The sequence below is a fragment of the Atractosteus spatula genome, chromosome 12, assembly GCF_055471065.1.
Source record: "Atractosteus spatula isolate fAtrSpa1 chromosome 12, fAtrSpa1.hap1, whole genome shotgun sequence".
Lineage (NCBI taxonomy): Eukaryota > Metazoa > Chordata > Actinopteri > Semionotiformes > Lepisosteidae > Atractosteus > Atractosteus spatula.
Genome location: NC_142717.1, coordinates 39,533,989 through 39,556,155, shown reverse-complemented (window position 1 = coordinate 39,556,155; position 22,167 = coordinate 39,533,989). Strand labels below are relative to the sequence as shown.

The 22,167-nt window shown below is 41.6% G+C and overlaps 1 protein-coding gene across 1 annotated transcript; it reads left to right on the top strand.

Annotated features, from left to right (window-relative positions):
• Positions 1-422: 422 nt before the first annotated feature.
• Positions 423-20,803, top strand: washc5 (WASH complex subunit 5). Its single transcript, XM_088928702.1, has 29 exons — positions 423-472; positions 1,559-1,884; positions 2,646-2,791; positions 3,168-3,252; positions 3,433-3,533; positions 3,906-4,098; positions 4,893-5,045; positions 6,122-6,235; positions 6,805-6,976; positions 7,870-7,997; positions 8,425-8,554; positions 9,677-9,789; positions 10,279-10,445; positions 10,660-10,735; positions 11,284-11,394; positions 12,727-12,867; positions 13,170-13,250; positions 13,985-14,086; positions 14,851-15,030; positions 15,656-15,780; positions 15,900-16,062; positions 16,633-16,735; positions 16,830-16,909; positions 17,440-17,543; positions 17,844-17,973; positions 18,624-18,720; positions 19,007-19,160; positions 20,125-20,212; positions 20,450-20,803. Exons 2-29 carry the CDS (start codon positions 1,699-1,701, stop codon positions 20,504-20,506), a joined length of 3,480 nt encoding a protein of 1,159 aa, XP_088784828.1. The 5' UTR covers positions 423-472; positions 1,559-1,698; the 3' UTR covers positions 20,507-20,803.
• Positions 20,804-22,167: the final 1,364 nt, after the last annotated feature.

The following is a 22,167-nucleotide window of genomic DNA, read 5'->3' as shown; positions in this document are numbered from 1 at the left end:
CGATCGTTGATCGTGAAGAAGGAGTGTTTCACGTAACAACATAAATCTGGCTCTTAATGAAGGTATTGTACACGCTGGAGTGATTAATCTGAGGAAATGATGAGCTACGTTGACTGGGAGACAGAGCTCCGGAACTTCACGTATCCCACAACTCCCAGCGCAACACAAGGCCGGAAGAATCGGCCTTCAGGAATTCGGTGTAAGAAAACATCTCTGAAGCGAAAAGATCTCTTCAGAGAGAGAGAAGAAAAGAGGAATTCAAGGGACGGCGTAAACCCTAAACCTTTTTTGCACCTATGATGATTAATCGTACTGCTGTTTTATAAAGCGCATCAATGAACACCGTGTGCTCTCACTTGATGGTGCAGCAGCACCGGTATAAAAATCTGCACACACTACTACCGGGTCATATGATTTCAATCCAAGTGTCATGTGATCGTTCTGTACAGCAGGAGACTGGAAGGGGACTGTGGTGGGTTTCATATTCCAATATTTCATATAGATTTTTTTTTTACAGCTAACAAGCAAGGATAAGGTAGATAATTTAAACGTGTTGCTCTGTCGATGTAAAGAAAGGGACCGTCGGATTCGAGTTGCCTCTCATGGCAAAACTCAAGGCTGACAAGAAAATTAGGAAGTAAGGAGAAATGATGTACAGTAGGAACAACCATCTTCGTGGAAAATAAATCGATAGATGCAAATCTGAAGCCGCAACTCAAACATAGACAGTTACGTTAATTTAAAGATACGTAAAGATATACGTGATCATTTAAGATTGTTAACCTTCTAGGAGCCTTTATTTAATAAATGTGTAACAGAGTTCTTAACTATAGTTAACTGAGTTACGTCTATGAAAGAACAATCCGGCTTTTGTTAAAAACCATGAAATTAATCAGTAGTAGTCAGTTCCTGCCTACCAGGCTATGGACATGTTATTAATATTCTGCTAATCTGTTTCAAGATATAAAAATATCTCAATGGAATTTCAGCGCAAAAGACTTACTCCATAATTGTGAGTGAGTATGGAGTATTTTTTTAATCTTACTGTACCTGTGGAGTCCATGAGACATATTTCTAAAGGATGTCATCTTGGTTGTACCGCTGTAGAGACTGTACTGTGGTTTGTAAGACTCAGTAAGAATGGGCCCATAACACTGCTTGCAAAAATGTGCCAAGTAATATAGATGAGTACCCTGTTTGTCAAAATCAACCATATATTTTGTGGGGAAAAAAAACCAACAGTGATTTAAAAAGATTAAATTCATTAAGGAAAATATTAGAGCAAAGATTTGTGGTTAATCCGATTCCTCAAAAAATGTAGTTCTAGCTACTATAAATGATAATTCTGCAATTTATAAGGTTTTCTGAACGATTCTGATTGCTTTGTTGCTGTCTGTACAGATTACAGTAATCTTTTCAAAGTGTTAATACATTTATGCTCAGCCCAATTATGTGAAAAACTACCCTGAGTTTCATAAAGTGACATAGCTGGCTTATATGCTCCTCAATATTAAACTTTGATCTTCGCTTACATTTTGTTCGCTTGGTTTTGTTTTAGGTCCTGTGCCTCTACCAGATGAGCTTCCTCCAGGCTGTATTCCTCCAGACTATATGACTGTTTTACGGTGCCAGGCTGAGGAATGATTTAGGATATCTTTCTGGCTCTGCAGCATTGATCTGAACTTCAGAGTGTCGGCCATGGTAGATTTTCTAGCGGAGAATAATTTGTGTGGCCAAGCCATCTTGAGGATTGTTTCCCGAGGAAATGCGGTCATTGCAGAACTTCTCCGACTCTCAGACTTCATTCCCAGTGTCTTCAGGCTGAAAGATAAAACTGACCAACAGAAATATGGGGATATTATCTGTGATTTCAGTTACTTTAAGGTAAAATGTGTTCAACTGTGTCTCTTTGACATTTTCCATTTGACCTTTATGTTAAGATAAGATCACTTTATTGGCCATATACAATTTCTTGCATTAGGAATTTGTCTTTTCGCATACCCCAACTAGCTCTCCATGAGACACACAGATGGGGAGAGAGAAGCTTGGGGTCAGAGAGTGCAGGCTCAGCCATTTATACGGCACCCCTGGAGCAGCTGGGGTTAAGGGCCTTGCTCAGGATCCCAATGGAGTAGGATTCCTCTGCCAGCCGTGGGATTTGAACCGGCAACCTTCCAGCCACAGGCGCAGATCCTGAGCCACAGAGTCACCACTCCGCCCATTGATTTCTTTAAATGTTCATCTGCCACCTTGTTTTTAAAAGAAAATAATCCGACTTTTACTTGAAAATGTTCAACTTCAGCCTATTGCTCGGTTTAAGAACAGATGGAAATGAGCGAAGGCGGTTTGGCCCATCTAACCCATTTGGTAATTAAAAGCTATTTGATCCAAGAATCTCATTCTTCTGTTTCTTGAAAGAAGGCAGCATTTTGACTTCAACAACATGGCTAGGTAGCTTGTTCCCTACCCCCTAACCCTCTGAGTAAAGAGGAGTCTCCTGTTCTCCAAACAATCTGAAGTGTAATGAATGTGCTTTTATGGCAGTGAAAGAGAGAAATGCAGTAGCTATCATGATGTATAAAAGGCAATACACAGGACTTGAGCATATGCTTTATAATGGATCTGTTATGTCTTCTTTCTCCAAGGGTCCAGAACACTACGAAGGCAAACTGGAGGCCAAACCAGAGCTCCAGGATTTAGACGAAGAATTCCGTGAAAATAACATTGAAATACTCTCACGCTTTTACCTTGCATTTGAAAGTGTCCACAAATACATTTTGGATTTAAACAGGTAATTAGATTTTCCTGAACTTCATTATTTTTCTGGTTGTCTCTTACATATTTAGCATTTAATCGCGACCTTGATGTTTAGTCCCTGTCTTTAATATAGCAGGAGAACTATAGGCATGACATGTCACTGATTGGTATGTGTGCACAATTTGCCATTTGCTGCATGGATATACCAATGGTTCAGAGTGCATCAGCTTATCTTTGATAGTTCTTTCTTCGAAGAGTCACAGTACCAAGAAGTACATTGTGTTATAATGTGGAAAATCAATGTGATGCCTTCTTAAAGCATTACGAGAAGCAGGATGTGAATGTTGTACTTTGCAGAACTGTAGATCTGCATATTTCTCACACAGATGAATTACGTTGTGTCTTTGTAGGTATCTGGATGATCTTAATGAAGGTGTTTACATTCAGCAGACATTGGAAACCGTTCTATTGAATGAAGATGGGAAACAGCTCTTGGTATGTTTGTCATGCATTTATTCAACAAAATGAGTTGCACGTTTAAGCTCTTTCTGAGAGCTGGGTTTCTGACGAACAGAACATAATCTTTAACATTGTAGAAATACAGCACTGTTTTATTCTCTTTTATCATCTGCTTTTAACAATTGACTTTATTGACTGTGTTTTATATATATATAGTGTGAAGCTCTCTATTTGTATGGAGTCATGCTGTTGGTCATTGACCAGAAGATTGAAGGTGAGGTCAGAGAGAGGATGCTGGTGTCTTATTACAGATACAGGTAAGGGTATTTATGGAACTTGTGGATATTAAAGGGACATTTTTGTGGGATAATTATCTTGAAAAAAATCTCTAATGAGTAAATTTAGCTTAGATACCAGTGTGAAGTCAAATATCCAACATGTTTTTTTTTATCAGATTTTTAAATTTATTTTTAAAAGAAGTTTTTTTTCAGAAGTGCTGTGGTGTTTTTTAACACCTTCATTATTTTACAACTTTTACAGCAGTAGAAACAATGAGGGTGCGATAGAGAAATTCTGGGGGTGTTTGGCTAAAGAAATACAGGAAGAGCATTTGAATAACATTAAAGTTTTCTTTTTCATGTTCATGGAGTTTCGTTTTCATACAATTGTGGACTTTTTCCACTTCCCAGTGCTGCCCGCTCGTCGGCAGACTCCAATCTGGATGACATCTGCAAGCTGCTGCGTAGCACAGGGTACTCGTGCCAGCCCGGGTCCAAACGGCCCCCGAATTACCCAGAGAGCTACTTCCAGAGAGTGCCCATCAGCGCCACCTTCGTCAGCATGGTGATAGGCCGTCTGCGCTCGGACGACATTTACAACCAGGCAAGACGCCCCCTCTGTTCTGCTCCAGTGAAGCCAAGATGCATCGGGTGTTCGCTATGTATGAGCAGAGCATTCCCTTTCTTGCCTCTGCCAAAGCTGAGAAGGCCGGGTATCTCCATATCTGAAACACGTCTGGTGCGCCCCCTCGTGCGCCAGCGTCGGACGTGAGGTCACGTCACTTGCCGACAGTGGCGCTGGGGAGTTTGACTGTTGTCTGCAGCATTATAGTTGAGATGGTTAGAGTGTTTTTTTTATTACTTGTATTCTATTGGGGTCGTTTTTTATCAACATAAAAAATGTTTAGAAATAAAGTTGCCAGTCATTACAAAACATCAAGTATTACAAATATAAATGAGTCAGTGTGCTCATTAACCTTTTTTCCCTGTTCGACAGAGCGTATTAGGTGAGGTGTTAGGGAGAAAGGTGGGTGGAAGCAATATAACAGAACATAAACTTCAAAAACATAAAATCAATACTATTATTAGGTAGCAAAAATAATCCACCTCTCCCATTATCTCTCAAAGGCCTTTTTCTGGAGTTTTAATTGATAGGGTAATGTTTCCATCTCATAAATCTCTGAAATGATAACAATCTAGTTTTTTTTGGTTGGGGTATCTCTTTGGAGTCATTTATGTGTTATAGCTTTCTTGCTTGCTGGCAGAAATGTTTAAGTCCTAAGGGTCCACTGGGCACTGTGTGCTTGCTAGTTAAAGTATACCCTGCGGGTCTGTAGCATCTGGAGACCTAAGTGCTGTGTAAGAGGTTGTTTGTAAGTGTGTGTTCGTGCTCTTCAGGTCTCTGCTTATCCCCTGCCTGAGCACCGAAGCACAGCCCTGGCCAACCAGGCCGCCCTGCTATATGTCATCCTGTATTTCAACCCCTCCATCCTCCACACACAGCAAGCCAAGATGAGGGAGATCGTGGATAAATACTTCCCAGACAATTGGGTGAGTATACAGGAACGTAGTATTATCTCGGCTTTGTTGTTTGGGAATGTGTAGAGTGCAGTGAAAAGTGGGTTTGGTTGCTTAGACAAACCAGGTACAGGATGAGGAAACTCTTTATAAGCGTCAGCAAGAGGTTTACTGTGCATATAAGCATATACGCTTCTCTGAGTGCATAATGGTAAAATGTAGCAACTGCAGCAAAGCAGAACAGTCCCAGAATGAGTTTACAAACCCAGAGGTCTGGAATCAGGAGATGCATTGCAAGCTCAGACCACAAGCAATATCATCAGTCAGCAATGAGCCATTCTTACTGTGTAGTTAATGTGAAAAGCACATTTGTGTCATATTCTTGTGCCAGATTAAAAAAACAAACAAATGGAGAGCCCCGCTCTGGAACCTCCTCAGACATTTGTACAGGTATATTTTACTATTAAGATTAGCGAGACATTTACTGCTATCGCTAAAAACATTTTTTATTCTGTGAAGTGGGGGGGTGGGTGGGGCGTAACATGAGGTAACTAATAGTATATTTTCTTATGTAAAAAGCTAGCACTTGAACCCAGTGGGTCCTGTAGTGTGGAATTTGCTGAACTGAATCTGGACTATGCCTCCATATGTGGTCAGGAAATCCGAGTTTGAGACTTGTCACGTGCATTCCTAGCTTCTGGGATTGGGGAAGTTGGACTCAAGTGGGGTATCCTTGGCATGGCACAAGTTGTGGGATCGGAAGGTTGGAACCAATAAGTATGTTGTTGGCTTTGCACTTAGCAAGCGAGCCTTGTTTCTGATTGGCAGCCACTGAAGCTGGTGCACATCTGTGAGGGACCCCAGAGTCCTCTCCCTCTCGGAATGGGAGGTCATGGCCTGTGTCGACCTGCTGTTCCCACTCGGGTCACACAAAGTCGGAAGAGGCAGAAGGCTCGGCTGTGCGCTCCTTGGGAAGTGTTAGCATGCAGTTTTTCATCTTTTAAGAGAACAAATAATGGGAGGTTCCAAACGAGCAACATAATGTTTGGCTGATATGAGTCAAGAGCACAGACCGAGTTTCATGGAATGACCATCTCGTTCCCTTTCAGGTTATCAGCATCTACATGGGGATCACAGTGAATCTTGTAGAGGCCTGGGAACCCTACAAAGCTGCCAAGACTGCCTTGAATTACACTCTTGATCAAGCTAATATTAAAGAACAGGTACAGGCACGGAAATCTGTTTAGTGGGCTAAGAATGTCCAATGATAATTTTATCATTCACTGTGTTCTTTACATGAGACATTCAGGGCCTACGAAACTTTAAGGGCCTACGAAGGAGGGAAACACTAATGACTAAGGAAAACGAGCTGAAACAACATGCTTGCAATCGACCCTAGGTGTCCAGATCAATAATCATACACTATCTAGCGGCTGTTCTAGAAACTAGAAGTATGGAAGTGATGGTCGCTCCACTTGCTCCATCAATCACGTGGTTTAGCATTAGAACAGTTTAAAGTGCATCGTGTAAGTCGACGTCATTAAATTGGAGTTTACCCCTCTTTTTGCACATTTCAAAGTGAAAGTGCCTAGGGCCTATGAACGCAAAAATCCGTCTTTGACTGTATTCTGTTTTCAATCCTACTTAGTGCTTCATTCATCCTGGGGGTGGGTTACAGTGGTTTTTCCTGGGTCCCTAAAAGCTGTGTGGCAGTAGTTTGAAGGTGCCCAGTGAAGCGTCATGGGAAAAGGGTGCTAATCAGCTCGGCCCGTTGCCATGGCAATCCCAACAGGCCAGTCGCTACGCTGCCAGTGTGGAGACGCTGAGGCCCCAGGTGCAGCAGTTTCTGAAGGAGGGCTTCCTGAGGGAGGAGTTCGTGCTGGACAACATTCCCAAGCTGCTCAACTGCCTCCGGGACTGCAACGTGGCCATCCGGTGGCTGATGCTTCACACGGCCGATTCAGGTCATGATAATAATTAATAATAATTCCTTACACTTATATAGCGCTTTTCTGGACTCTCCACTCAAAGCGCTTTACAGGTAATGGGGACTCCCCTCCACCACCACCAGTGTGCAGCCCCACCTGGATGATGCAACGGCAGCCAGAGTGCACCGGTACGCTCCTCACACACCAGCTCTCAGCGGGGAGGAGAACAGAGTAATGAAGCCAGTTCAGAGATGTATTATTGGTAAAGGCCAATGGGGGAAAATTGTCCGGGACACTGGGGTAACACCCCTACTTTTTCTGAGAAACACTCTGGGATTTTTATTGACCACAGAGAGTCAGGACCTCATTTTTACGTCTCATCTGAAGGATGGTGCCTTTTCACAGTAGAGTGTCTATTATACTTAGGACCCACACAAACTACTGGCCCCACTAACACCTCATTCAGAAGCAACCTTAGCTTTCCCAGGAGTTTCCCATCCAGGTACTGGTCAGGCTCACGCCTTCTGAGCTTCAGTGGGCTGCCAGCTGTGAGTTGCAGGGTGATCTAGCTGCAGGTAACCTTTTGCAGTTCGCGTCCGCCAGCCTGCGCTGTGGTCACAAGCGAGCCAGCTTGTTGTGCAAAGCTGTTGGTGTGTTTCCTGGAAAAAAGCTTTCATTTTTAAAAAGGATGCTTTTGTTTTGCATGATGCATGTGATTTGGAAATATTGGGCAGGAAACGAAGGCCAGGTCCACAGATTAAAGAACATTTTGTGTACTTTGAATGGTGACCTTGTAAAAGCACAGTATGACTATCAGGCAGCAGTTTTTCAGACTGCCACACTCTATCATGCAAGCAAGCTCCAAGGATAGAGTGTCCCTTTGTCTGCCTTTCGTTTTCTCAATGTTATTATGAATTTTTGTTTTCCAGCTTATGACCTAAACAACAAAAGGTTGCGTCAGATTAAGGATCAAGTGATCAACGACTCCAAATACAATCCCAAGATCCTCTTCCAGTTACTGCTGGACACGGCTCAGTTTGAGTTTCTTCTTAAGGAGGTAGATCAAAACTAATAAACCAGCAGGGACCTAAAATTTCAACATAAAAATATTGGTGCAATTTCTTATTAAAATAATGGGCAGATTAATTCATTTTTGCTTTAAACTATGCAAAAAGAAAGTTATCTACTGTATCTTTGAATTTTAGGGTTATGAATAAATAGAAGAACCCCATTATTTTTTAGTAAGTTAATATAAATAGTGACTATAGAAATCTTTGAGTAAATGTTTAGCAGCATCTAAACAGAGCAAACAAGTTAATTGAATATGTTTTATTAAAGAAATAATATTTCCACAATGTCAAAGCAGCTGGTGAAACAGCACTGTGAAAAAACACTTTTTATGCTCCCAGGGATGATTAATTATTATGTCTTGTCGTATAGTAGTGAGCTTCCCTGTTACCTAAATCCCTGTGTTTTTCTCCCAGATGTTCAAGCAGATGTTGTCTGAGAAGCAGGTGAAGTGGGAGAGCTACAAACAGGAGGGCTCGGAGAGGATGACTGAGCTGGCTGATGTCTTCTCTGGGGTCAAACCCCTGACCAGGGTGGAGAAGAATGGTACCTAGGCCCCCCCCAACCCTCATGTGTACTCTAGGCCTAGCACGTACCCTTAATCTTGCACCATTAACCCTAAATCTCAGCCTTCACCTGTAACATAGCCCCATAGTCAGGTAATCCTTTTAATGAATGCACAGGATGTATTTAACTTGAAAAGACGAGACATCTTATATTGGGTCTGGCTCATTCTGGATTGCATAGTGTTGCAAGCCATCAGAAATGGGCACATTTTTTTCCATACTTGTCATGTGCTTACGTAAAAGCCTCGGTCCCTGTTGATTTTGCTCCGAACACAAAATGAGTAGTGATTTGATTGAGAAGCAATGTTTTTGAGGGTCAGACTGCAGTAGTTTAGCAACAGGCCTCTTGAGGCCACCTGAGAGGCGTAACTGGTAAAGGTTGGGCTCTGGCCACGGGTTCGGTCCTAGAGTAGGGGGGGGGTGAGCTGGCAAGGGCTCTCCCTGAGGCCTGCTGGACACTTGAACTTGTCGCAGTGCTGTCAGTGAGAGGCGTACTTCTCCTCCAGGCAGTATGGGACTGTGGTGCCCGGGAACGTGGTAAAAGACGAGAGGCTCGAAAGTGGGCAGGTCCGATTTGTACTGACATGACCTCATTCTCCCATGTGTGTGGTCATGCGGTCTGTGGCGCCGAGAGCTGCAGTTTGCTTTGACTATGTTGGGTGGGTATAACGTGTCATTGGTGAATCTAAGTGTTGAAAAAGAGAGGGACGTAAGAAAGGGTACAAACGTCGGCCCATCTGGCCAGTTATTGTAGTTTGTAGTTAATCGATCTGAGGATTTAATCCAGCTTCAAACAAATCCGATGAATTTCCCAAGTTTGGGATAATAATCATCTGTTTCTGGAAAGAAACCAGAGTATCGGCTTCAAAAACATGGCCAGGTAGCTTATTCCAGATCCTCACAACCCTTACAGTATGAGAAACTGATACCTTTAATGAGTTAATAATGAGGGCTATTTTGTTCTTAGAGAAATGTGATCATTCCTTTGCTAATAAAAGAATAGATAGTCACTTGTTTTGGGATGCAGTTTGTTTTCTACGAGTATGGTATGGTTGGGATGTAATCCATGTGCCCCTTCTGATCCTTGTTTCCTGGCCACCAGAGAACCTGCAGGCGTGGTTCAGGGAGATATCCAAACAGATCCTGTCTCTGAACTATGAAGATTCCACGGCTGCCGGGAGGAAGACAGTGCAGCTGATCCAGGCCCTGGAGGAGGTAGGTCGTAAACTGGAAGAGATACTCGGTTGTATTGCACGCGTCAGACACACCCGCGTCTGTTTTAGGACAGCCGTTCCCCTGACCGCCTGCAGCACAGCAATGTTTCCTTTGCATTCAAGGGGAACCGCCACGCTCTTTTCGGATTTCGGGATTAGAAAGAATCGGCATTGATGAGTGGAAAACCTCCAGTTTACATTGCAAAATAAATTAAATTTCCAGGTATGCTCTGCAATTCCAAACCAGGCAACAAAACCTCTGGTGATGTATTGCAGCCCTCTTACATTGTGAACAAGTATACATTAATTTGAAATGTATACAATTTTTGTATGCCATCAATGGATTTTGTTACTGAGATTTAATAATCAGTGGGTTTAGAAACCCTCAGAAGACATTGGAAATGTAGTCCTGTCTAGAATTTATCTGAGAAACTGAAACGCACCGCTGAAAGAGGAGGCCCTAAATTGTCCCCACCTGTCTGATGAACAGGTGCAAGAGTTCCACCAGCTGGAGTCCAATCTGCAGGTCTGTCAGTTCCTCGCCGACACCCGCAAGTTCCTTCACCAGATGATCCGTACCATTAACATCAAGGAGGAGTTCCTGATCACCATGCAGATCGTGGGAGACCTGTCCTACGCCTGGCAGCTCATCGACAGGTAATGTCAATAGTGCTGCATGTGCCCAGCGGGGCTGCACTGAGTATTCGGCCTCACGTGTTGATGATCAGCTGTCTGCAGCCTTTTTAAAACCTAAACATGGACCCAGAATTTTTCAAAATCCAGTGAATATACGTCATTTAGAATGTAGTACGTAGCAAATGATAGTTAACAGATAAACTTCTTGGCGGTTGACTTTTATTTCCATTTGCAGCTTCACGGGTATCATGCAAGAGAGCATTCGAGTGAATCCGTCAATGGTGACCAAACTCCGGGCCACATTCCTGAAGGTACATGAAAAGGGCAAATGCTGCTGCCTGAAGCTCTGGTAGTCGTGATATTTCTTAGTGTGGATTGCTTAATTTAATTCCATTCCGAAGATTTGGGAAAACAATTCTCCTAAAAAATATACAAAATGTATCGTCATGGCACGGGTCTAGACATCTTCGTATCGGCGGGACGAGAGTCTCCTCTTGGCACCACGTATTGACTGCTGCTCAGGTACAGGGTTCGGGAGGTACGATACATGTCTACCCCATCTGCCCTGCTCGTAGGAATCCCACATCTGAAACAAACAATGGAAAGATTATGCAGAGAGTAAAAAACGTGACTGGGATACAGCTGATATAAAGTCTACATTCATAGATAAAAGTGAATGAGTCTATCAAGACATTGGAAAAAACTCCCCTGTTCTGATATTCAAATGCAAATTGTGCGTTATTTGTGTGTAGTCTCCGCATTTGCATGTGTTATCTAAAAAATGGAAAAGTCTGTCTATTGCTTATTTTCTTGTTTATCTCTGAAGTCTGTGTTGTTGTCTGTTCTGCCTGTATAAAAGCTGGCGTCGGCCCTGGACCTGCCCTTGCTGAGGATTAACCAGGCCAACAGCCCTGACCTGCTCAGTGTGTCTCAGTTCTACTCCGGCGAGCTCGTCTCCTACGTGAGGAAGGTGAGGAACTCTTCAGTCTCGCGCAGTTACAGGGAATCTTATTCCAGAACTGCGGCAGCGTTGGCGAATTTGGAGGCTAAGCAAGACTGGGCCCAGTCTCTCCTGTGATGGAGGATCTCCAAGGACATCCAGGCTGCTGCTGCAGCTAGGTGGCGCTCTGCACCCTGGACAACATGTCCAGACCAGGGCTCCCGCATGGTGACCGGGGCCAGTTTTCTGTAGGTGGCGCCATAACTTTAGATGTGACATCAAGCCAGTTCTGATTACTTGGTTATTAAAAGATCCTATGGCACCTTTTGAAACAGTAGGGGTTTTGATCCTGGTATCCTGAATCAAGACAACTTTCCTTTTAGTTAATTAAAGCAGTTCCTCACATCTCCTGCTGGTGTGTAATCTGGCAGGTGGCACAGAATGGCTACAGCACATCACCCAGGTGAAAGAATTCAGTCCCCTTCTTTCTATAAAGTACTTTGGGATGAAAAGTGTTATCGATGTATGTGCGTAAGGAATTCTTTTTATTTTTAATAATATTAAATAGAAATTAATATCTGCCAATGTTCTATTGCCTTAGATCTCTCAAGAGATCTGGGTATTAAAGTTAAAGAGTATCGTTTTGAGTTCATGCCGGTTCTTACATCCATTACTTTTCAGTAACATACCACTTTTATTTCATCACAGTACAGCTTCACATTTGCACATCAATTCTACACGTGTACTGTATAAGACATTCTCACATGAACTGAAAGAAGCACTAAATAAGTCAGTATCATTGTGTATAAATCTGTGTTTATGGTCTTAAATGACTTTAGTTAAAAATCAAAGTCAAACAAAATCAGTGCCTAATTGTTCTTTGCATCAGTTTGCTGTAAAGGAACCAGTAAAGATTAATTCCTCATTGAAAGTGAGAAAAAAGACAAGATAGAGTGATTTGACTGCTAAGGCTTCAGGTGTGAAGTATAAAAAGCAAACTGTCATGCTTTTCACATGTACCTCACCTTTACTTGTGCCTCTGGTTAAGTTTAGCAGTACATCTTTAATGTTTATTATGGAATGTTGAAATTAATGGGATATTGGATAAGTGTAGTTAACTAATTTCAATAATGTAAGAATACTGCACAAAATCCAAATGAAAACCGAGCCCATTTAGCTCAGTTGGTTGCTTAACTGCAATCTCCACATCTGATCTTGGTGTGTCTTCAAACATCCTAATGAAGGATCTTTTCAAGTGGATCATTTGATACAGATGGCCAGAACTCCCCTCTTTGTAGTGCAAACGATTCTGGAGATTAGAGCTGCCTTTGTTTAGACGGTATCTTTCTGGTCCCTTTGCAGGTGCTGCAGATCATTCCTGAGAGCATGTTTACTTCCCTGGCCAAAATTATCAAGCTGCAGATCCATGACATCATGGAAGTGCCCACTCGTCTGGACAAGGACAAGTTGCGGGATTATGCCCAGCTGAATGCCCGCTATGAGGTAGGAGCTGAAGAGCCAAGCTAGTGGAGTGCCCTCGTTTTCATCCTCCGCAATCTGACCGCCAGCATGCTCACAGCCTTACATTGCTGTAATACGTCATTAGGGAGCATGAACACACAGTATAAGCAACAGAAGGTCAACAGCTGCCATCTCCTACTATTTACTTGTAGCGTCAGATCTCACAGCTTGGGGGGAAAAAGAAGCAAGTCATTTATTTCCCATTCTTCTCTGTTAAACGTTTCTGATACAGCATCGTAGGAGACTAATTTACTGCTGTCCTGTTTTCTTTCACATGTTTTTAGGTCGCCAAACTGACTCATGCCATTTCAATTTTCACCGAAGGAATCCTTATGATGAAAACAACCCTTGTTGGCATCATCAAGGTAGATGCAGTAATGCCATTATTGGACATGATCTGTCAATCCTTTGTTTTGAATAACAGTGGACTAATCCTGTTTGCAAATCAAACTCTAATAAGGTGCATTGTTGACGTTTAAGGGTATTTTTAAGTTTACCCTAAGGTTTGTTATAATGTAGGGTATTTCTGCAGTTCTGCGCTTCAGGTCCAAGCATACGAAAAGCCAGCAAATTAATCTGTCTGATTTGCACACTGCCAGAAGTGCTTTCTTATGTCAATGTCTGGACACTGCGCAGAAACGTCCCTTAATAAACACGCAGATCAGCCCAGGCCTGAGAACAGTTTTCACTGTCGTGGCTCTAGAAATACCTTGTGTTCAAAATACAGTCCTATAGATTCAAAGAAAAATGGTGTTTCAGTCCGTCAGGCCATGAAAGTGGTATAGCTTGCGAGACTCAGACTGCTAGGTCAGAGAAGATCATATCTGGTAGTTGAGTTAATAAGATCAGTCCTCGTCAATAGCAGTATATTATTTTGAGGATTCATAAGTACTTATATATTTTTCGAGGCTACTGATGGATTTCCCAGGAGGGAGAAGAAGTAGTGATAGGGCAGTATTGTGTTTGAACTCAGAACCTAACCAAATTATGACTGAAGATCGTGGATGAAATGACCTAAATGCAAGAGGTTTATGAACTTGGAGAAACGGCAAGACTTGGTGGTGACATTCATGGTCTTTCCCCTATGTGATGATCTTAGGTTGACCCTAAGCAGTTACTGGAAGATGGCATAAGGAAAGAATTAGTGAGAAGAGTAGCATTTGCTCTTCATAAGGGTCTCATCTTCAACCCCAAATCTAAGGTGAGAATTCATCTACTGACTGAGATCCAAATAAAAGTAAACTGTGAAAGCCTTCAGGAGTGAAGGTATGTATTGACATCTCACTGTGTTTAAAAATAGTATGATTTGATTTATGAAAGGGGCATCTGCATGCCCAGGTTATAAATCAAAGTTTACTTTCCTGCAGATGTCAGTTTATTTTTATAATATGTCAGTTGTTTCGTTAAATTCAAGCACTAGAGTTCAAGAACTAGAACTTGATCAATGTGTGTTCCATGCTGATCAAATGCTTGGGATTTTAAAAAGAAGAATTTATTTCCCAGTGTTTCCTTATATGTTTTTCTGTACCACAAATTACAGATAATCTTCATAGTCAAATATTTCTCTCTAATAACAAGATTGGAAAGTTCGCTAACTTATCAATTGTATTTTTTACATTTTATTACGTTATTTTTTGTTCTGGTGATAACTCCAGTAGCTGTATCCCATATTTCTCTCTACCAGTGAAATTAGACTGTGAATATGCTGCTGCAGCATCAAAGCGAAAACTACCTACTTAAATATGTAAAAAAATATTTAATTTTTAAATGTTTTCACTGCTTCATGCAGTTACAGTACATATACTGTATATCACACTTTTCAGTTGTATTGATCTGAGAAGAACCTCCATTTCTCCATCTTGTTTTGCAGTTTCGGAATAATGTCTTGAAAGGTGTACTGAAGGCTGCTAAAAGCTAGAGAGCCAGCTCTGTATTTAAACCCCTCTCTCTCCTTCATTCTGGCAGCCTAGTGAGCTGATGCCCAAACTAAAGGAAATGGCTGCCACTATGGATGGCTTCTATCGGTCCTTTGAGTACATCCAGGATTACGTGAGTATCTACGGGCTGAAAATCTGGCAGGAGGAGGTGTCCCGCATTATAAACTACAACGTCGAGCAGGAGTGCAACAGCTTTCTCAGGACAAAGGTGAGAGCTTTTATTCTGTTTCCTTGCTTGATACATTTTAATTTTAATTCCTCTGTAACACACCAGTTCACTTGCCTTTCACAAAGCAAAATACGAAATACTAAAACTGATCTGATGGGGTACTTATTAGAAGGCACAGCTGTGTAAAGTGGACATCACAGAGCAGCACCTGTGTAAAAAGATAGATTGTAGAAACGGGGCATGTCGTTTCTTTTTCACAGGTTAATGTTGCTCCCATTTCATCATTTACACATCTCCTAGCTACCAGAATAGGAGCGTCCATTTGGAGGCTGTTTTTACTGCCACTGGTCATGTGGCTAATTACGATAGTATAAACATGGGAGGAGGGGGAGACATGAGTATAGGGAACTTTCAAGAAGAAAAGTAAAGCTTTCATTGTACAAGCTTACATTTTACTCACCAGAACACAGAATTATAACAGAATTGTATGACTTTAAATGGATTACCACTTAAAAACACACAGAGGATATGTGCAAATAATTAGAAACCAGATTGCAGTTCTTAATTCCTCTGTATTTTATTGTTGTTGATGCTGTGTCGTGCTTGCTTTTGAAGAAATGAAGGTGCCTGATGTGCTCAGGGTTGTACTTTTTTATCGCCTTAGATCCAAGACTGGCAGAGTGTGTACCAGTCAACCCACATCCCCATTCCAAAGTACCCCCCAGTGGACGAGTCCGCCACCTTCATTGGACGCCTGTGTCGAGAGATTCTAAGGATCACAGACCCAAAGTATGCACCACACAAGCAATAAAAAATACTTTAGATTATTCAAAATTAATATTTCTTTATTATTGTATAGCTAAACTAATTTTTTTATTTAAAAAGTTGATTTTTTTTTTCTCTTCCAGAGTGACGTGTTATATTGACCAGATGAACACATGGTATGACATGAAGACGCGTCAGGAGGTGACCAACAACAGACTGTTTTCAGAGATCCAAGACACACTGGGAACGTTTGGGCTGAATGGCCTTGACAGACTTCTCTGTTTCATGATTGTGAAGGAATTACAGGTAACTGATGTTCCCAGCACACTTGGAGTTACTCTTGGATGGGTGACGCTTGTAACTGGAGAACACTGGGAGTATTATGTCATGTAACGCACAGATGAGGACACCTGTATTGGAAATCAAGCGCCTTGGGGATACCCTGTTGTGAAAGGCGCTATATAAAATAAATTGAATTGAATTGCAATTGGAGGGAAAGCTCACACTCGCACCTCCTTTGTTTTAGAAATGTTTTTCAGAAATGCCTGAATAATTCTTCTTGAATATTGAATATTCTTGAATAAGTTCTATACACCTAATTAATTGCATGTTTTCTGTTTTTGAACTAAACTGAGGACCCCTCCATATGACTAGGAGCTGACATTTAGCTCTGATCTACTGTTTTTCAACATTTTCACATTTCCCTTCTTTTGTTATTTAAACCTCAATGAATGTGTACAAGTACTGCCAGTCTATTAAATGGTCATCATTTCCAGTGAAAATTCAGACTTCTGTGCCATGGAAATGCCACTGATAGGTGTGAAAATTGAATTTTCTTTTCCCCTTGTGTGTTCACATGCTTCTTTCCATTTGCAGAACTTTTTGAACATGTTGCAGAAGACAATCCTTCGGGACAGAACGGTGGTTGATGTCTTCAAAGCTTTGCTGAATTCTGTAAACCCTGTTAAAGGAATTGTTGGTAAGAGCCAAAAAAGTAATACACAATTTATGCGTAACAATGTATATTTCAGTAAAGTAAGAAACACGTTTATTTTGATGTATTTTTTTTTCAGGGAATGCAAATAAAGTGTACTCCGCAGCTGTTGCAAAAACACAAAAAATCTGGACCTCGTATTTGGAAGCAATCATGAAGGTATTATGTTTTTCTGTTCTTTTCTTAAGATACAGTATAGGTAAAGAATAAGATTTATCAAGTGGTCTTTGCCTTGCTCAGAAAATGAGACTGTAGCATGACTGTAGCATTGAGTGTAGTAAATGAATGTATAAAATCATCAAAAAGTCGTTTAAGAATATTTTTAGTAAAATTAAGTTACCTTATTTCGGTGCAACAACTTGACGTTGAAGCTTTTCTTTGTTGTGTTGTGACTTTCAATTTAGCTTCCAGGAGGAATTTTGGGAAGGTGGAAATTAGATTACTGGGCTTGTTGGTGTGTAGTGGACTCTGGGTACTATCTGTGGCTAGAATGAGTTCTCAATGTGTTTATGTAGAAAATAATTCAGTGGTACCAGAAAGTGACCTCAATTTATGAGGGTACAAAAGAACACTTTGCAGGATATTTACTGGACAATATACTGGAATATGTACTCTTGTCCATTCAAGACAGAATATGTGTGCTAGTGTAAACACTCAATGACCCTTATCTGTTTTTCTCAATGTCACAGGTTGGTCAGATGCAGATTCTAAGACGGCAGATAGCTAATGAATTAAACTACTCCTGCAAGTTTGACTCGAAGCACCTGGCTGCTGCTCTGGAAAATCTGAACAAGTAAGTTTGTGTCACTCAAACACACAAAGCCTTGTGCTTCGCGGTTTTAAAACTCCCAACAGCTCGCCTTCATGGATGAATTGGGTTTTTTTCCCCAAGTCAAAGGCACCTTGAAAACAAATTGCTTTACATCTTGCCTTGATAATAAATCATTTTCAATGAGATATGTCAAATTGACTCATTTTTGAACCTGTATAAGAAGGTTAAATAGTGCGTTTTGTTGCAAATGCTGGAAATAAAGAGAATTAATCACAGTACTTCTGCTGCTGCAGTATTTGATGAGCTGTTTATCATCCTCAGGTCTCTCCTTTCTGACATTGAGGCTCATTACCAGGACCCTTCCCTGCCGTACCCCAAAGAGGATAACACCCTCCTGTATGAAATCACTGCGTACTTGGAGGCTGCCGGGATTCACAACCCCCTGAACAAAGTGAGCTGCTTTCAACGTTCCTATTGTCTTTTCAATTCAGACAGCAGTGTCTTTCATGACAGATGAACTGCAGTAGTTTACCCTGAGAGACAGCATGTCTCATGAGGGACTTGAAATGATTCAGTTGCTGTTGTATCAAGGTCCGTGTTACGCCAGCGCATAGCGGAGTTGATGGCAGATGGACCCTATGCGGTAGTAAGAAGTGTAGCAGGAGCATGGGGCAAGAAAACCAGGTGCACTCAGCTGTAAATCGTGATCCGGAATCGTTATCAAGGGGAATCGAAGTCCAGGAAGCAGGAACACACAATAGAGAGCTCAGGAGAGAAGCTGCGAAGGCAAGACGTGAAGCTCAACAGGGATTCCCAATACTGAGTACCGCTGCTGTTAAGTAGTCTGGAGCTGGAAGGTGTGGTAGTGATCTGGAGGGGTAATTGGATAATTAATTCCGACGTCTACGCCTTCTCTAATTAGTGGAGGCTTGTGTGTGATTGCAGGAGGTCGTGACAGTCTGTTTTCTCCTTTTTCTCTCAAGCTCGAAAGTAGTGGAGATGCAGTTCCAACAGAACCACGGGATTGGAGAGCTTCTTCAGGGCGACCAGTGCCAGTCAGTGAAATATTTGTGCTGATGAACTTTTTTTTTCTTGTTCTAGATCTACATAACCACCAAGCGGTTACCGTATTTCCCCATTGTGAACTTTCTGTTTCTCATTGCTCAGCTTCCTAAGCTGCAGTACAACAAAAACCAAGGTACGAAATTCAGCTTCATAGCTCAGTGCAAGGCTGACATTTTTTGGGGCCGTTGTTGTTTGTGTATTGTGTAATTTTAGACTTTGTATAAGCCTGACTGACAGATTAAAGTGGGATAGTTTTATGGTAATATTTCTATTCTCTGTGCAGTGCAGTTCTTTGACTTAAGGATCGTCTTAATTGGGATCTGCACTTTCAGACCTCTGTGGTTTAGCCGTATTTCAGTTCTGCTGCTGTTTCTGGTCTGTCTGTGCGAGTCTGTTCCAGTTTCTTTCTGCTCTTTCAGGAATGACCTGCAGAAAGTCGACTGATCCAGTTGACTGGCCTCCTCTTGTGCTGGGTCTGCTTACCCTCCTGAAGCAGTTCCATTCCAGATACACTGAGCAGTTTCTGGCTCTGATTGGCCAGTTCATTCGCTCCATAATGGAGCAGTGCACGAGGTATCACACTACTGGGATTATTCTTTGGAAATGCACAGAATAGAACCCCTGAAATTATCACTTCTGACACGTCATCTCAGCCGTTCTAAAAATACAGCAGACTATTAAGAGAGAGATTTGGTCTTTTTTTTTTTAATTGTACCCATAGCTTGTCCGTTAACAAATGGTCTCTGTGGCATAATCTAACCATGTCTATTAATAAGGCTGTAGGTTCAGCCACAGTGGAGAATGAATCACATTCCCCAGAAAGCTGTGCGGAATAAGTTGCTGCTTTCAGTCACTTGACCACGTCTGAGAATATGATTGGTTAGCTGATAGTGTAAAAATCAAGAAGCAGGAAATGGTCTTTCATGTACTTTCTGGGGACAGAGGGCAGATCCTCCCTAAAGCAAATGGAACCATCTGACTGTGAGGTTATCTTTAACTACCACCTGACCAATCATCTCCTCAGAATTGGTCATGTGACTGAGGACAGCAGCTCATTCCCCAGTGCAACCTGGGTAATGTGGTTCTGATCTTGCCTGAAGCTACTGCCCTCTTACAGTATTGTTTCCTGTATTTGCCTGTATCACACCCAGAATAGATCTCAACTAAGTCTTCACTACCAGTGATGTTCCCCTTTTCAAAGCCATCTTTCCTCACTAGAACAAAAACAATCAGGTTTGAAGATCCTGAGGACTTGGGATGAGGCATTTTGAAAAAGCCGTTATTCCGAGTGCTGCTGATTAAAAAAAAAAAAAAAAAAAGTGGTCTCTTTCACTTGGGCCACATTTTTTCACATTATGGTTTATGCCTATGGTGCCCACTTCTTTAAACGCAAAAACTGTCTTTGTTTGGAGCAGGGTTGAAAAAAGCCTACAGAAATCTAGCAGGAGCAATATAGAGTTGCTAAGGTTTTGTTTCTTAGTTTAACATTCTTGGGTGCAATTCTAGGAGTCAGCATTTTCTTCTAATGTATTCCCAGCCAGAAGATTCCGGAAATGCCGTCGGATGTGGTCGGTGCACTCATGTTCCTGGAGGATTATGTGCACTATACCAAACTCCCCCGGAAGGTAAGCAGACAAGACCAGCTCTTGACCCTGTCAGGCTTAGTTCCTGTGGCTTTTACACGCAGGGGGAAAAATTAAAATTGAGAATGCGGAACCTCCTGGACCGTTACAATAGTTCCCTAATGTTAAGCAGTCGGCTTAATTTAATGTCAAGCTTTTGATCCGTCAGTGTTTGTTGCTGTCTGTTTACCTGTGAAATCTCAACTGCATTTTTCATGGTGACGTGTTTTTGTTTCGAAGGTGGCGGAAGCCCACGTCCCCAGCTTCATCTTCGATGAGTTTCGAACAGTTCTGTGATGTGGCTGGTCACAAGACTGCAGCCGGGGGCCTAGGCCTTCATATGACACGGATCACCCCCTTCATCTCAATAGCCTGCGAGGGCTTCAAGCTCTAATGGGCCTTTTTCGCTTCTAGGTTTCTAACCAACACAGTGACTGAATGTTTACTGTCCGTTTTTGTGTTGTTAACTAGGTGTCATTTAATATACAGCTATTAACTGGATAAAATGTGTGCAGTTTTGCTAAAAACAAGCTGTCTAACAGTTTATACCAAATGCCATGTTATCTCTTATTAATAAATTAGGTGCTTCACTGTTTTGGCCTTGGTTATTTAAGCACTACCAAACCTGTACCGTACTCGCTTGATCTCCTCAACTCGAGGAAATGCCATTTGTTTTATCAGAAGAAGTAGACTTTTCAGAACGTTCCTGCCGCCTGTGTGTCACAATTATTATTGAACATAAGGTGGTGGAACACTCAGTGGGTCTTGTATTATGTTTTTTTGACAGCAAAAATGAATGGTTTTTCATAGGCCATTCCATCATTAATATTTGAATGGTCTCCCTAAACATACGAGACATTTATATGACGCATGGCATTTCAGTTACATTAAGATTAACTTTAGTTTTGGACCTTAACATTACTTAATTTTTATTGGTTCTGTACTGTCTGGTATAAAAAAAGTATTTTCCACCCAGTGGCAACACAGAGGTATTTCGATGAGGGGGAGTCTGAAGATTGTGATTGATATCAGTGCCCTGTGGCAAATCGCACAGAGTACTTCAGTGGTCACTGGTGATAGTGATTAAATAACTACAGTACTAAAGTAAAAAACTAAAGTACAGTACACTTCTTCTTTATGTCTGTTTCTTTAGTGACCCACAGCACTACTTTTTTTAATACTTTGGAAAGTTTACTACAAAATCTCATCCTTTAAGCACTGAATTTTGTTCTTAAATCGTGTTGGCTATACACCTATACTGTTGATATTCCATACCTAAAAAGAGTTCTCATTTACAAAAATCTTACATACTGCATCCAATTCTATTTTTATCTGTAAATTAGTGGTATTTCGTGTCTCTAGAGAACATAGCTCATTTCTGCTTTGATTCAATTAAAACTTATGGTAAGTATCAACCAAACCATCAGCCAGCTGCAATATCACCCTGCAACTCACAACTGGAAGCCCACTGAAGCTCAGCGGGTGTGAGCCTGAAGGGGAGACCTTCTGGAAAAGCTAACGTTGCTGCTTAAAGAGCTGTTAGTGGGGCCAGTAGGGGGCGCTCACCCTGTAGTCTGTGTGGGTCCTAATTCCTCAGTATAGCGACGGGGACACTAGACTGCAAAAAAAGGTGCTGTCCTTAGGGTGAGATGTAACACTGAGGTTCTCCCTCCCATTGGTCATTAATCCCAGGGTGTTGCTCAAAAAGAGTAGGGGTGTTATTCTGGTGTCTGGCCTCCTAATAATCCCCATCTAAGAATTGGCTTCATCACTCTTCCTCGTCCCCACCGATAGCTTTTGTGTGGTGAGTGTACTGTGCGCACTATGGATAAGGAAGTTAATAATAACAATGATAATAATAACAACAATAATAATAGTTATTGTTGTTGTTGTTATTATTATTAATAACCAAACATGGACACCAAGAACATGTTGAAATTTAATGGTATATGAATTTA

Coding starts and splice junctions, on each gene's coding strand:
- washc5 (XM_088928702.1), top strand. CDS start 1,699: ATGGTAGATTTTCTAGCGGAGAATAATTTGTGTGGCCAAGCCATCTTG. Junction 6,977..7,869: donor GCTTCACACGGCCGATTCAG/GTCATGATAATA, acceptor TTTGTTTTCCAG/CTTATGACCTAAACAACAAA. Junction 16,736..16,829: donor CCCTGTTAAAGGAATTGTTG/GTAAGAGCCAAA, acceptor TTTTTTTTTCAG/GGAATGCAAATAAAGTGTAC.